General features: G+C 37.8%; 1 protein-coding gene across 4 annotated transcripts in view; it reads right to left on the bottom strand.

Moving 5' to 3' along the window:
- Positions 1 to 13,948, bottom strand: part of LOC143275197 (mitogen-activated protein kinase kinase kinase kinase 4-like) — a 331,965-nt gene that overhangs the window by 274,333 nt on the left and 43,684 nt on the right. For all 4 annotated transcript variants that reach the window (XM_076579163.1, XM_076579166.1, XM_076579165.1 and 1 more), the window contains exons 6-7: positions 11,996 to 12,044; positions 8,324 to 8,385 (exon numbers count right to left, since the gene is read on the bottom strand). In XM_076579163.1, coding sequence (XP_076435278.1) covers positions 8,324 to 8,385; positions 11,996 to 12,044 — 111 coding nt within the window. The remainder of the gene's footprint in view (positions 1 to 8,323; positions 8,386 to 11,995; positions 12,045 to 13,948) is intronic.

Below are 13,948 nucleotides of genomic sequence, written 5' to 3'. Positions count from 1 at the left end.
GCAGATGGTGTTTCTAGCTATGAATAGAATCCAGAAAGATTCCCCAAGCTAAAGCTACCAGCATTTTTGTCAACGAACTGAATGCAAAGCAGGGAAAAGTCAGAATATTTCGATGACGAGTTATCTCGTCATTGTGGCAGCGAAGCATACATGCTTGCCATGACGAGTTATCTTGTCATGCAGGCAGCCTAGGGGTTAATGAATCCAATATGAATAAAACTTTACAGAAACATACATATGATGATATAAAACCAAACAAAAATACTTTACAGAAACATACATATAAGGATATAAAATCAATCAAAATTTCAAGGTTGTATCTTTATTGGTTTCTGAGATATTGTGTTTTGATTTCTTTTAAATGCATATTTTGCAGAATGGCAAGATTTGCCATTTTTCAAAGAGCATAAAACAGTAACTAATTGGTCTACAGACATTAAATTTGGTACATACATTTTCTATACCTGCTGCACCATTTTCATGTTAAAAGTCAAAAAGATTAGTTGTCAGATTATTATAAATGTGTTATTTAACAGCTTTCTTACTTTAAAAAAAAGGGGGGGCAGGGAGGGGTGGGGAAGAGATGGAGGATGAATCATATATATATATATATATATATATATATATATATATATATATATATATATATATATATATATTATATAATAAATAAAACAAAGTTGAAAATCAACACCTATTTTGTTAAACAAAAAAAATAAAAATCTGAATTTTTGCTGCCACCCGGCAGCTTGGTCACAGACTACACTTATAACAGGTGACACAATGCTATTTCTTACGTCATCTTTCTGACCTTACATGACGTCTTCTACTACGTAAAGTTATCATGTTCTAAATATTCCTTCAATTGTCTATGTACACATCACTCTTTTTCACTCTTTCTCTCTCTCTGAATCTCAGTGATCGTGTGTAACCACCATCACGACAAACCGGACTGGCAACTCCACGAATCAGAGTTCACAATGAAAACCCATGGATGTCGCTTCTCAAGTTCAGTCCAACAAAAACTGTCCCAAGGTTACACGTCCAGAACAGTTCTCTTCTTTTCAGCTCCTCTACTTTGTTGACCTGCTCCAACGCTGTCAGCTGTAAAAAGCTGAGGTTGGCGTCAGAAGGGTGAGGGGTGGAAGAAACATGGGCAGCAACCAAACACTTGGTGCCTTTCCTCGGTTTGCAGTCGCTTTTGTGGTTTGCCCATCTTTTCTTAAGATCGTAGGATCATCCCACATATTGTGCCTCTGGGTGAAGTCTACAGGTCAATAGATAGACCAAGTTTGGCGTGGTGCAGGAGAGGTGTTGGTTGATCTGCCAGCACCTTCCATCCCAAGGAGAAATGACATGGTCTGTGAAGTGGCCATGACGGCAGGTGTCACAGCGAGGTGCCTGACATTTGAAGAAGCCTCGGATGTTGTCAGGGCCATGAACCACAAACCGCCTGGGGACAGTGGGTTTGTACATACTGCCCAGGTTTCTGCGGCATCTGTCTGCTGCAATTATCAGGATTTTGGGGAAAAATTCTTTGTTTGGGGGTCAGCATAGAGTAAATGGGTGTTATGTCTGATGATTTCTGATTTAGAAGGGAATCGTGGATCAAATGTAGTGACCCAAGCCAGTTTCTTTGGTTTCTTTTTTCTGGTGGCAGTCAGCAGTTCTCTCCTGTCTTTTCTGGCACCTTTCACTCAATCAGATTTTGCTTTGACAAAATTCCAACCTGCCAAGGCAAAGCTGCGGGCATACTCATCAATTCTACACTCAAGCAGGTCATCTTCACTGTATATCATGTGTAGTCTTGTCCCCACTCCTGTAATGAGGCCCTTGAACACTGGAGGAGGATGGCAACTAGTGGGGGGAAGGTAAGCATGAGAACTCTTGCTGTACACATCAGTCACTATCTTTCCCTAAAGCATAGACAAGCCAATGTCAATGTAAGATATGCCATTTTTCCACATGATACCGTCCACTGAATGTTTGGTGGGTTGAGAGACTGTATGTGATTTTCAAAGACTCCCACATTAGCAGGATCTAACAGGATAGTGATTCCATCATCCCTATACCTGCTCCAGTCCAAATGCCTGAAGTCATCCTGCTCCTCTGATGGGATGAGGGATAAGAGATGTGGTACAGGACAAGTGTCAACCAGCTTAGCATCAAGTGGCCCCATGAATACGTCCACATTATCACAACAAGAGAGGCAAGGCCTTCAAGACTCACTTGTGATAAATTAAGTCCCCTAGCATTAATTACAGATTAATTTCCCTTTTTTACTATCTGCACCAAAACGTTTGCAAAATAAATAAAAATTCCATGCTTAGCAAAAGAAGTTCCTGTTTGAACAAAAAATGATAATAATGACTCCTCTTGTTGTTGTGTCAGAATAAGAGGTCAAAGTTTCAAGTTTAGAGAATACAAAAAATATAAATATAACAGTAAATACAGTTTGCATATATTTTGGCTTCTTTTTTTATTTTTTTGTGCCCATCCCAGAGGTGCAATATTGTTTTAAACAAGATGACTGGAAAGAACTGAATGTTTCCTATTTTTATGCCAAATTTGGTGTCAACTGACAAAGTATTTGCAGAGCAAATGTCAATGTTAAAGTTTGCCACGGACACACAGACACACACACAGACAACCAAACACCGGGTTAAAACATAGACTCACTTTGTTTACACAAGTGAGTCAAAAATGTGGTGGTCCCATTGCTGTTCCATGGTTTGGTGTAGCAAATGTGGTAGTCCCATCTTGCGATGTATATATATATACACACACACACACACAAAATACAGATAAATACATTCATGCATAATTCTCCTTTGTATGTTTTCATAGGATGGATACTTCTTTTGCAGTCACTAATCATTAATGTTCCATGATTACTTAGATAATCTGTTTGTGTGTTTTTTTTAGGTGTTCAAGTGTATTGTGTCGTACTGTGCATGTGTTGTTGGCGTCCCTTGTACGCTCTGTTATATTTTGGATACAAGTCACTCAACATGACTTTAAGTTGGAAAGAACCATACCTGTTGCTTATGTCAGGATCTTAAGTACATCCGTGACAATTCACAGATTAACATCTTCAGTGCCCCATGACGTATATATACATCATAAGAAATGCATCGCTATTTGCCCCATGACGTATATATACATCAGTGTCATTTTAGGATTTTTCACAGTTCTTTTTTAAAGTTGATATGTCCCAATTTTGAATAGCCACCAGTCAGAAAGCTTGATATGTCTACTTCAATTATCCACAAGGAGCAACAGCCAATGACACTCTGTATGATAATATCTCAATGTTATTGTCAGTACCCCCCTCACGATGCTTTGAAAATGGCAGACGATAAACCACAACCTTACCTTCGTGGCTGGAAACAGTAGTGTATTCCAACTTTTAAAAAACATGATATTTTGCCATCAAAGAAGCTGCAGAAGCTTTAAAAGTCACTGAAAACAACTGAGAGCTATGCGTAGCAAAATCTTCTCGAATGGTTCAACTGACGTGACTGAAAGTTAGAATGACGATTTGCAGAGAGAAAGGAGGGTGGGAGTAGTTGAAGAGCTAGATGTCATCAGCAAAGAAGATTAAGTGGAGCAGGAGTTGAATATAGCTCTGTGGTTGACCTACAGTTGACCTCAATTACAAACCACCCATTCATTCAGGTCCGGGAGGAGGGGAGACCATGATGAGGGTGGTGAACAGTTATGTGCATGTCGTGAATTACGTGTACAGCATGGTTTTAGAAACAGCTATCGTCTGCAGACAGTGCTCACTCCCCCCTCTCCCCTGCAATGTGGGCCAATTGGGTCAATGTTAACCTCTTTGATAAGATAAGAACTTAATTATCTCATTAAGAGAAATTGTATGCTGTCTGAAAGTGAGCATGAAGTGAGTGGGCATGACACAGGCAGAAGTTGCAATTGAAAGATGTGTATTTATAAAAGCATTGTTTTAAATGATCTGTCAGAATTCGATAGTCTTTTAATTTTCCTTTCAGACAAGTATGGATTATGTGTACTTTATTGCAGTAGTGGAGTGATGGCCTAGAGGTAACGCGTCCGCCTAGGAAGTGAGAGAATCTGAGCGCACTGGTTCGAATCACGGCTCAGCCACCGATATTTTCTCCCCCTCCACTAGACCTTGAGTGGTGGTCTGGACGCTAGTCATTCGGATGAGATGATAAACCAAGGTCCCATGTGCAGCATGCACTCAGCACACATAAAAGAACCCACGGCAACAAGAAAGTTGTTCCTGGCAAAATTCTGTAAAAAAAAATCCACTTCGATAGGAAAAAGAAATAAAACTGCATGTAGGAAAAAAAAATTTTAAATGCGTGGCGCTGTAGTACAGCGACACACTCTGCCTGGGGAGAGCAGCCCGTATTTCGCACAGAGAAATCTGTTGCTAGAATTTTTTGTTAATTATTATCCTCAGTAACCAAAAAAAACCTGGCAAATAGGAAGCACAAATTCAAAATAATACCTGGCACTGAAGAGGTTAACAAAAAAAATTCATGAAGGTGGTCCACCTTGCAAGCAAGCAAGCAGGGCCACTGAATGCTGTCAACAACGATTCTTTGGCATTATTTCAAAGCCTGCATCAAACACAAACGTTGACTCTGCCTTGTCAATTTCTACACCTGAAAGCCACCTGAAAATGTTTGTACTTCCATTGGCAGACGTTAAGAAAGTCACGTCTGCGAAGCTTGGGCTGTTTATGCACAGTGCCTGTCCAATGAAGAAATTGTCACAAAAAACAGCAACTGTCTCCCCTTGCTTGGTGAACTGGAAATTAAAGTCCGATTTTTGTATTTCCTGTTCGTTCTCCACTGATTCTTCTTCATCCAGTTCATCACTCTCAGACTCTTCTGACCGTTTATCTTCATTCTCACTTGTTGTTTCTGTCTGTTGTCTTCATTTTCTTTGCACTGACAGTTCATAGTCACTTCCACTTATTTCTGCCTGTTGTCTTCATTTTCTTTGCACTGACAGTTCATAGTCACTTCCACTTATTTCTGCCTGTTGTCTTCTCCTTTTTCTTTGCACTGACAGTTCATAGTCACTTCCACTTATTTCTGCCTGTTGTCTTCTCCTTTTTCTTTGCACTGACAGTTCATAGTCACTTCCACTTATTTCTGCCTGTTGTCTTCATTTTCTTTGCACAGACAGTTCATAGTCACTTCCACTTATTTCTGCCTGTTGTCTTCATTTTCTTTGCACTGACAGTTCATAGTCACTTCCACTTATTTCTGCCTGTTGTCTTCATTTTCTTTGCACTGACAGTTCATAGTCACTTCCACTTATTTCTGCCTGTTGTCTGTCTGTTGTCTTCTCCTTTTTCTTTGCACAGACATTTCATAATCACTTCCACTTATTTCTGCCTGTTGTCTTCTTTCTCTTTCCACAGACAGTTCATAGTCACTTCCACTTATTTCTGCCTGTTGTCTTCTCCTTTTTCTTTGCACTGACAGTTCATAGTCACTTCCACTTATTTCTGCCTGTTGTCTTCTTTTTCTTTGCACAGACAGTTCATAGTCACTTCCACTTATTTCTGTCTGTTGTCTTCTTTCTCTTTCCACAGACAGTTCATAGTCACTTCCACTTATTTCTGCCTGTTGTCTTCTTTCTCTTTCCACAGACAGTTCATAGTCACTTCCACTTATTTCTGCCTGTTGTCTTCTCCTTTTTCTTTGCACAGACAGTTCATAGTCACTTCCACTTATTTCTGCCTGTTGTCTTCTCCTTTTTCTTTGCACAGACAGTTCATAGTCACTTCCACTTATTTCTGCCTGTTGTCTTCTCCTTTTTCTTTGCACAGACAGTTCATAGTCACTTCCACTTATTTCTGCCTGTTGTCTTCTCCTTTTTCTTTGCACAGACAGTTCATAGTCACTTCCACTTATTTCTGCCTGTTGTCTTCTCCTTTTTCTTTGCACAGACAGTTCATAGTCACTTCCACTTATTTCTGCCTGTTGTCTTCTCCTTTTTCTTTGCACAGACAGTTCATAGTCACTTCCACTTATTTCTGCCTGTTGTCTTCTCCTTTTTCTTTGCACAGACAGTTCATAGTCACTTCCACTTATTTCTGCCTGTTGCCTTCTCCTTTTTCTTTGCACAGACAGTTCATAGTCACTTCCACTTATTTCTATCTGTTGTCTTCTTTCTCTTTGCACAGACAGTTCATAATCACTTCCACGTATTTCTGCCTGTTGTCTTCTTTCTCTTTGCACAGACAGTTCATAGTCACTTCCACTTATTTCTGTTGCCTTCTCCTTTTTCTCAGCATAATGCATGCATTTTCATTTCATGATGATACCATGCAGCAGTTTCTTCACCAAACTTGAATTACAGGAAATTTTTCACAAGATCATGGAGGCACTTTTTTTGTCTTCAGTTTTGGTGAAGAGGAGCCAAGGATTATTTAAAAAAAAAAAAAAAAATTCACTTCTAACTGACTTCATCTTCTGTGTTTTTCTGGAAGACGAGTCGCTGAATGACATCATAATGTGTTTTGATGGGACCTCCTGCCTCACTGATCCTAGTAAGAATGTCTTCCTTTTGTTCTCTCAACTCCTGCTGATGTCAATTCTGTGCAACAGCTGCTTCCCTCACGCGTGCAGGCTAAGCAAACCTTACTGTACAAACTGGAGTTTCGTTCCTGAGACACAAGGCAGAAAACAATGGCTGGATATCATTCCAAGTCACCCGTGCGTCACTTTTGAGAAGACTTAGTTGTAGCAACAGACAAAGGTGGAAAACTAGGCATCTGCTAATGACTGCACTTGAAGGGTGTCCTCTGCCCTTTCATCCCAGCATCAGTTTAGGAACTCCGAGTCCCCAAATGAATAAAATAAAATAAAAAAGAAGATCAATTTTGAACCCCAAAAAATGTCACACACACACATTCTATATATATATATATATATATATATATATATATATATATATTCAGGTCAATAAAATAAAATAAAAAAGAAGATAAATTTTGAACCAAAAAAATGTTACATATACATACATATATACATATATATATATATATATATATTTATATATATATCTTCAGATAAAAAATAATCACACAAAAAAATGCTAATAAAAAATATTAATAGTATTGCACCATGAATCGCAGAATTGACTGAATCATCGTTAGTTACACATTTGGAAATGAAAGTAAACATTTTATGGAGCATTCTACCTTGATAAATTAAAAAGAAACAAGACTCACTTGTGATACACTTTTAAAAAAATCCAAGTTTTTATGTATTGAGTATAATGCATTTACTGTTATATTTATATTTTTTGTATTCTCTAAACTTGGCACTTTGATCTGATATCATTTTCTGTTCAAACAGGAACTTCTTTTGCTAAGCATGGAAGTTTTATTTATTGCAAACGTTTTGGTGTAGATAGCAGAACAAGGGAAATTACTCTGCTGGGGAACTTAGTTTGCTTTAAACTGATCTTTCTCATCTTTAACATTACATTTTGAAATTATACTCAATACATAAAAAGCTTGGATTTAAAAAAAAAAAAAAGTGCATCACAAGTGAGTCTTGAAGGCCTTGCCTCTCTTGTTTCAAAATGTAATGTTTAAGATGAGAAAGATCAGTTTAAAGCAAATTAACTCCACTAGCATTACAGAGTAATTTCCCCTTTTTACTATCTGAACCAAAACGTTTGCAAAATAAATAAAAATTCCATGCTTAGCAAAAGAAGTTCCTGTTTGAACAAAAAATGATAATAATGACTGCTCTAGCTGTTGGGTCAGAATATCGGATCAAAGTGCCAAGTTTAGAGAATACAAAAAATATAAATATAACAGTAAATGCAGTTTGCATATAATTAGGCTTCATTCTTAATTTTTTGGTGCCAATCCCAGAAGCGCAATATTGTTTTAAACAAGATGACTGGAAAGAACTGGATTTTTCCTATTTTTATGCCAAATTTGGTGTCAACTGACAAAGTAGTTGCAGAGAAAATGTCAATGTTAAAGATTACCACGGACACACAGACACACAGACAACCGAACACCGGGTTAAAACATAGACTCACTTTGTTTACACAAGTGAGTCAAAAATGCAACAGAAGTTGAGATCAATGGTTTGTTTATTCACTGAAATAGATTCTATTGAGAAATATGCATCACAAGCCATGCAATATTATCTCAAATGTTGCTGAAATTTGGTCACTTTAGCTGATGTCTTCTACCCACACATAAGGGCTGGACCTACCTATATAGAAGTTATCAGCAACTCATGAACCATTATAAGAAACTAAAGATGTTTGTTTATTTGCCTGTTCCACTCACCCTCAGGATTTCTCTGCATACATATGCTATCCATTCCTCCTTCAAGGAATTTCCTTTTGTCGCTGTGAAAAACAAAGCTGGTCATAAACATTTTATTTTATGACAATCTACAGCACAACAACCACAGTATCAATCAAACTATCATTATTATCATTATAACGCCTAATCTTGAAAATAAGCCCTAGGCATTTACACGTAAATTAAAAAAAAAAAAGGAAAAAATTGAACACAAGATACCAGACATTATTAAATTATTTGCCCCACACCTCACTCCCCCCTCTCCCCTCCTCCCCCCAACACAACACAAACAAGCACATGCACACCAACACACACTAGTCATAGCACACAATCATAATTAGTATGCAATCAAAAATACAACCTACAGATTCTAAAACTCTCAAACTCACTCATTAATAGTCATTTTAGTTCATACTGGAAGGGGATCAGCTGTTCAGAATTATTCAGGAGGGGGAAAGGTGGGTCTTCAGACTGGATCTGAAAGATTGCAGTGAAGATGAGTGACAGAGAGGCTGAGGAAGTTGAATCCAAAGAATCGGAGCTTGGTATGAAAAACTGCGTTGGCCATACCTTTTGGTTCAAACAGGGAGGATCCTAAGCAGGCGGGTATCAGAAGAACAGAGTTGGCGTGAGGGTATGTAAGATTGAATGAGATCAGAAAGATACTGTGGACCAGTAGCCTCACTGGACTTGACTTTTGGATTTTGTAAATACTTTCTTGTGCTGGGAGCCAGTAAAAAGCATGGAGAGGAGAGACGTGATCAAATTTAGAGAAACGAAAGACCAGACGAGCAGCATGGTTCTGGATTTTCTGAAGCCTAGCAATGAAGTAGCTGGGTGAACCGACAAGAAGGGAATTACAATAGTTCAGGTGGGACAGCACAAAGACACAAAGGAGAATTTTGGTTGCATCTTCAGTCAGAAGATGACGAACGGATGCAATTTTGCAAATTTCAAAGTAACACAATTTGCATATATTTGCAACATGCCGCTGTTAGGAAAAAGACTAGTTAAGTATGACACCAAGATTACGGACAGAAGAGGAAAGAGGAATGTTGGTGCAACTAAGGGAGACTGAGAAAGGAAAAGAGAGTGAAAAAGACTTTATGGGGTGATAATCATGATTTCAGCTTAATTTTAGCTTATTTTCAGTCATCCATGTCGTGAGATCGGAGATGCAAGCCTGAGTCGAGTCAATGAGAGCTCAAGGGAAGGAGAGATGGAGGTACCTACAGATTCAGCTGGTTATAATCGGAAAAGCTATGGCAGGACAACAAATGATGATGGACAATGGTGGAAATCAGTTGTGTATAGAGAACAAACAGAATGGGCCCAAGCATGGAGGCTTGTGATACACCAAACTGTACATTGGAAGGGGAGGATAAAAGACTGCAAACAGAAACAACATTGGACTGGTGAAACAATTTCTAGAAATTGTTCAACACTCAAATAGAGCCTATTTTGATATATGGAGCAGAAGTTTGGGGGCTCAGAGAAAATGAACAAATGGAAAATGTACGTACATTTGCAATTAAGAGATTCTTAAATGTATTCTTAATGTACGTCTGCACTCTTCAAACAAAATGTGTTATGGAGAATCAGGAAGTTATCCTTTGTATATTAAAGGTATATTAAATGTGTGAAGATCTGGATAAAATCAACTCAGCTTCCAATGACACAAATGTGCAGACAGGATTATGAAATGCTTTTTAGACATCAAGAAACAGGAAATTCGAATTTGGAATCTGATATCATGAATGTGTAAATGGAAAACAGGTTTGGTGTTGTGTGGTTATCTCAGGGTGTTGGAAATGAAAACTTGTTTTTGTTAGAATTCAAACATTGGTTTGTATATTGTTTTCATCAAAATTGGCACTTACATCCAGAAGAAAATGATAAATATAAATGGTATTACTCATTTAAAGATAACTTCCAGCCAGAAAGATACCTAAATGTGGTAACTATTTAATAAGTGGTACCAAGATAAGATGACAAGATTCAGAACACGAACCTTGGGTTTATACGCAAATAAAATATTGTTTAATACAAATGTTTCTGTAAAATGTATGTGCCCCTCATGCTTAAAAGATAGAGAAGACAGACGCATCTTTTGTTTGATTACAGGGAATATGATGTTTTATGAACGAAATGTACCCTCTTTGTAAAATACAACATAAGCATAAATAATTAAAGCAGAATACTTTCATCAGATAATGCTGATTTCAACAGATCACTTTCAAAGTTTATTGCTGAAGCAGTCAACCAAAGAAAGAAAAGATTGTGGTCTTTTGCAAACATAACAAATATGGGTATTAACTGACATGTTTATTTAGTAATATCATTATTATTATAATTGCCAATCATTCACACACACACACACACACACACACACACACACACACACACACACTCCCTCTCTCCGTCCTCATGCACATACAACACAATCAAGTAATCAGTCTGGAAGGAAAAAGCAAGTTCTTAAATGGTAGGGAGTGACAGGCGCTAATCATAGTACTGGGTAAAGAGATACGTTTTCAGACCTGACCTGAAAGATCCTAAGGACTGAATGTGTCCAACAGAGTATGATAGAGTTCCAGGGCTTAGCTGCTGAGAAAGAAGAGGTCATTGGCCATGCTGTTTGCATGTAAAATTATAAAGCTAAGAGAGCCTGGTTTCAGTAGAGGATCAAAGCCTGGAGGGCATGTATCTATGGAAAAGTTCAGATAGACACTCAGGAGCAGAGATTGTAATAACTCTGAAGCAGAGTGAAGCAGAGACAGGACCACTTGTACTTCATTCTTTGTTCATTTGGAAGCCAGTGCAATTTATAAAGTAGAGGAGTGCAATGTTGATTTCTAAGCAATTTATAAATGAGCCTCGTAGCAAAGTTCTGAATGCACTGAACTGAAGAGGTTGAATGACAGTTTGAGGACACAGCCAATGAAAAGAGAGTTACAAAAGTCAAGACAAGAAAGGATGTAAGAAAAGACAGTTTATTGTGCATGAACTGATAATTTGTTTTGGCACAAAACAGGTTCATCAAATTCTTATTTTGTGTGTTATTTCATTCTTAATTTGTCTTGTTCTTGGTTTTGTTTTTTTACAACCAAAACACATATACTAAAAAAAAAAAAAATAATAAAAAAGAAGTTAAATAATACATTTTTTTTTTATTCATTAAAAAAAAAAACAGCATGAAGATCAGTAAGAACAGTAAAAAAAAAAAAAAAGAAAAAAAAAAGAAAAGGAAAAACATTAATTATCTTGCAGGATCATAATCATTTAACAATAATACCTCCCAAAAAAATAATTTCATGTAATCCAGCTGTGAGAAGTGTGAAATGAGCCCAACTTGAAAACATTGGTCCACAGGTTCTCCACACATCAGAGTAGGATTTTTACAGACACTGAACCCCTCACCCCAAGCCCCACTCTCATTTAACCCCCATTAGACCATGGGTGGTCTGGATGTTAGTCTTTCTGATGAAGCAATAAACCGAAGTCACTTGTTCCACATGCACTTAACACATGTAAAAGAACCCATGGCAACAAAGGGGTTGTCCCTGGCAATATTTTCTAGAAATCCAAATAGCCCACAGACAAAAAAACAAAACAGACTGCGGACAACACCACCACCACAGATGCAGCACTCACCTTTGACCAGGTCTGTAATGGAACCAGCCCCACAAAACTCCATGACCAACTGTCAACACATCACCATAACCATTGTCCATGTCATCATTATCACCAACCTCACCAACTTCAAAAAACACAAACTTATTCAGCTTGATGCTTGATTTTTTTTTTCTTTTCTTTTGTGCTATGGTTAATTTTCTTCATGCTTGTTTATCTAATACTTTCCTGTTGCAATAATAATTATATAATCATATACTTGAGAGAATGTGGTAAGGCTCCTTGTGTCCATGCATTTGTACCCAAGATGATGGAACAATAGAGATTGTATTGTATGGTGTTGCAAAGCAGTACACATAGTCTGAAAAGTTAACTGTCTCAAACTTAAAAATGTGCCATGATTTTGAAGCAATTAATTCTTGTTGTTAATTTTTACAACCATTTTCTCCCCATACTGATGTGAATTATCTGTGCTCTGGGTCCAGTTCTAAAGAGGTGGAGAGCATTATAAACACTCATTATCATTATTCATAAAAAAAAATAGTGTGAAAATATTGTGAAACATCACATTTGTGACACTTATCTGAGAAATTAATATATATATATATATATATATATTGGGTGTTCCCAAAAAGTGAACCGCTTTTTGACAAGTATTTTCTCAGTGATAGAGAAATCTAATTCATTGATAATTTTCACACAGTAACCTTAGGGTATCATCAACAAGTCTGCAAAATATCTAAAAGTTCGGACACAAATTATGTGAGTATTGTCAAATTCTTCTTCTTCTTCTTCTTCTTCTGTGTTCGTGAGCTGCAACTCCCACATTCACTTGTATATACACAAGTGGACTTTTACGTGTATGACCGTTTTTACCCCGCCATGTAGGCAGCCATACTCCGCTTTCGGGGGTGTGCATGCTGGGTATGTTCTGGTTTCCATAACCCACTGAACGCTGGCATGGATTACAGGATCTTTAACGTGTGTATCTGATCTTTTTTGCTTGCGTATACACACGAAGGAGGTTCAGGCACTAGCAGGTCTGCACATATGTTGACCTGGGAGATTGGAAAATCTCCACCCTTTACCCACCAGACGCCGTCACCGAGATTCGAACCTGAGGCCCTCAAATTGGAAGTCCAACGCTTTAACCTCATGACTGCGCTGTTGATGTACGGCGTACGTCATGAAATGTCGCTCGCCAATGCTGTATTGACGTGTGCCGTACGTCATGTTACAACATTCTATGTTTTGAGTCCCGTACTGCTGAAAAAAACAGTCTGCTAACCATTAAATTAGCTCCCCTGAGAGCTCTTTATCTCCTGAGTTCCATTAGCTTAAAATATTCACCTATTATCATATTTATGACAAAGGTTTTGCAAGTTTGTACGAAGCTCAAGTTGTGTTTGCAAAGCCATGGCTGAACACAGACAAACCCCAACACTTACATGAGTACTGGAAGAAATCCTTCACGATGCAAAGATTGTGGACTGAATGAGATAGAACTGCATGAAGTTGATGCCGAAGACGCAGATTCTGACATGCAGGGGGGTGGAAGGTGGGGTTGCTTGACGAAAATGAACAGACTTGTTGATAATACCCTAAGGTTATCGTGTGAAAATTTTCAATGAATTCGGTTTCTCTATCACTGAGAAAATACTTGTCAAAAAGTGGTTCACTTTTTTGGGGACGCCCAATATATATAAACCACCTATACTCAAAAAATGCTGCAGGAGAACATTGCAACCTATTCCGTGATTTTCATACTTAAGCTGATAGTTTTGTCTTTTACCTTGACCCCTTTGCTTTATGAACAAGTAAGCCTTAAGTTATCGGTGGATAAAATCAATAACAAAATAAACGAGCATCTTTTGGAGCAGATCATGGAATGCTACACACTCAAAACCACAATAGTGACATCAGATAAAGAAAATAATGCGATAAACTGGTGTTTACCATAGGTAAACAAATACA

This window comes from Babylonia areolata, chromosome 30 (assembly GCF_041734735.1).
Source record: "Babylonia areolata isolate BAREFJ2019XMU chromosome 30, ASM4173473v1, whole genome shotgun sequence".
Classification (NCBI taxonomy): domain Eukaryota; kingdom Metazoa; phylum Mollusca; class Gastropoda; order Neogastropoda; family Buccinidae; genus Babylonia; species Babylonia areolata.
The sequence above is the reverse complement of the archived record's forward strand: the minus strand, read 5'-3'. Positions and strand labels throughout refer to the sequence as shown.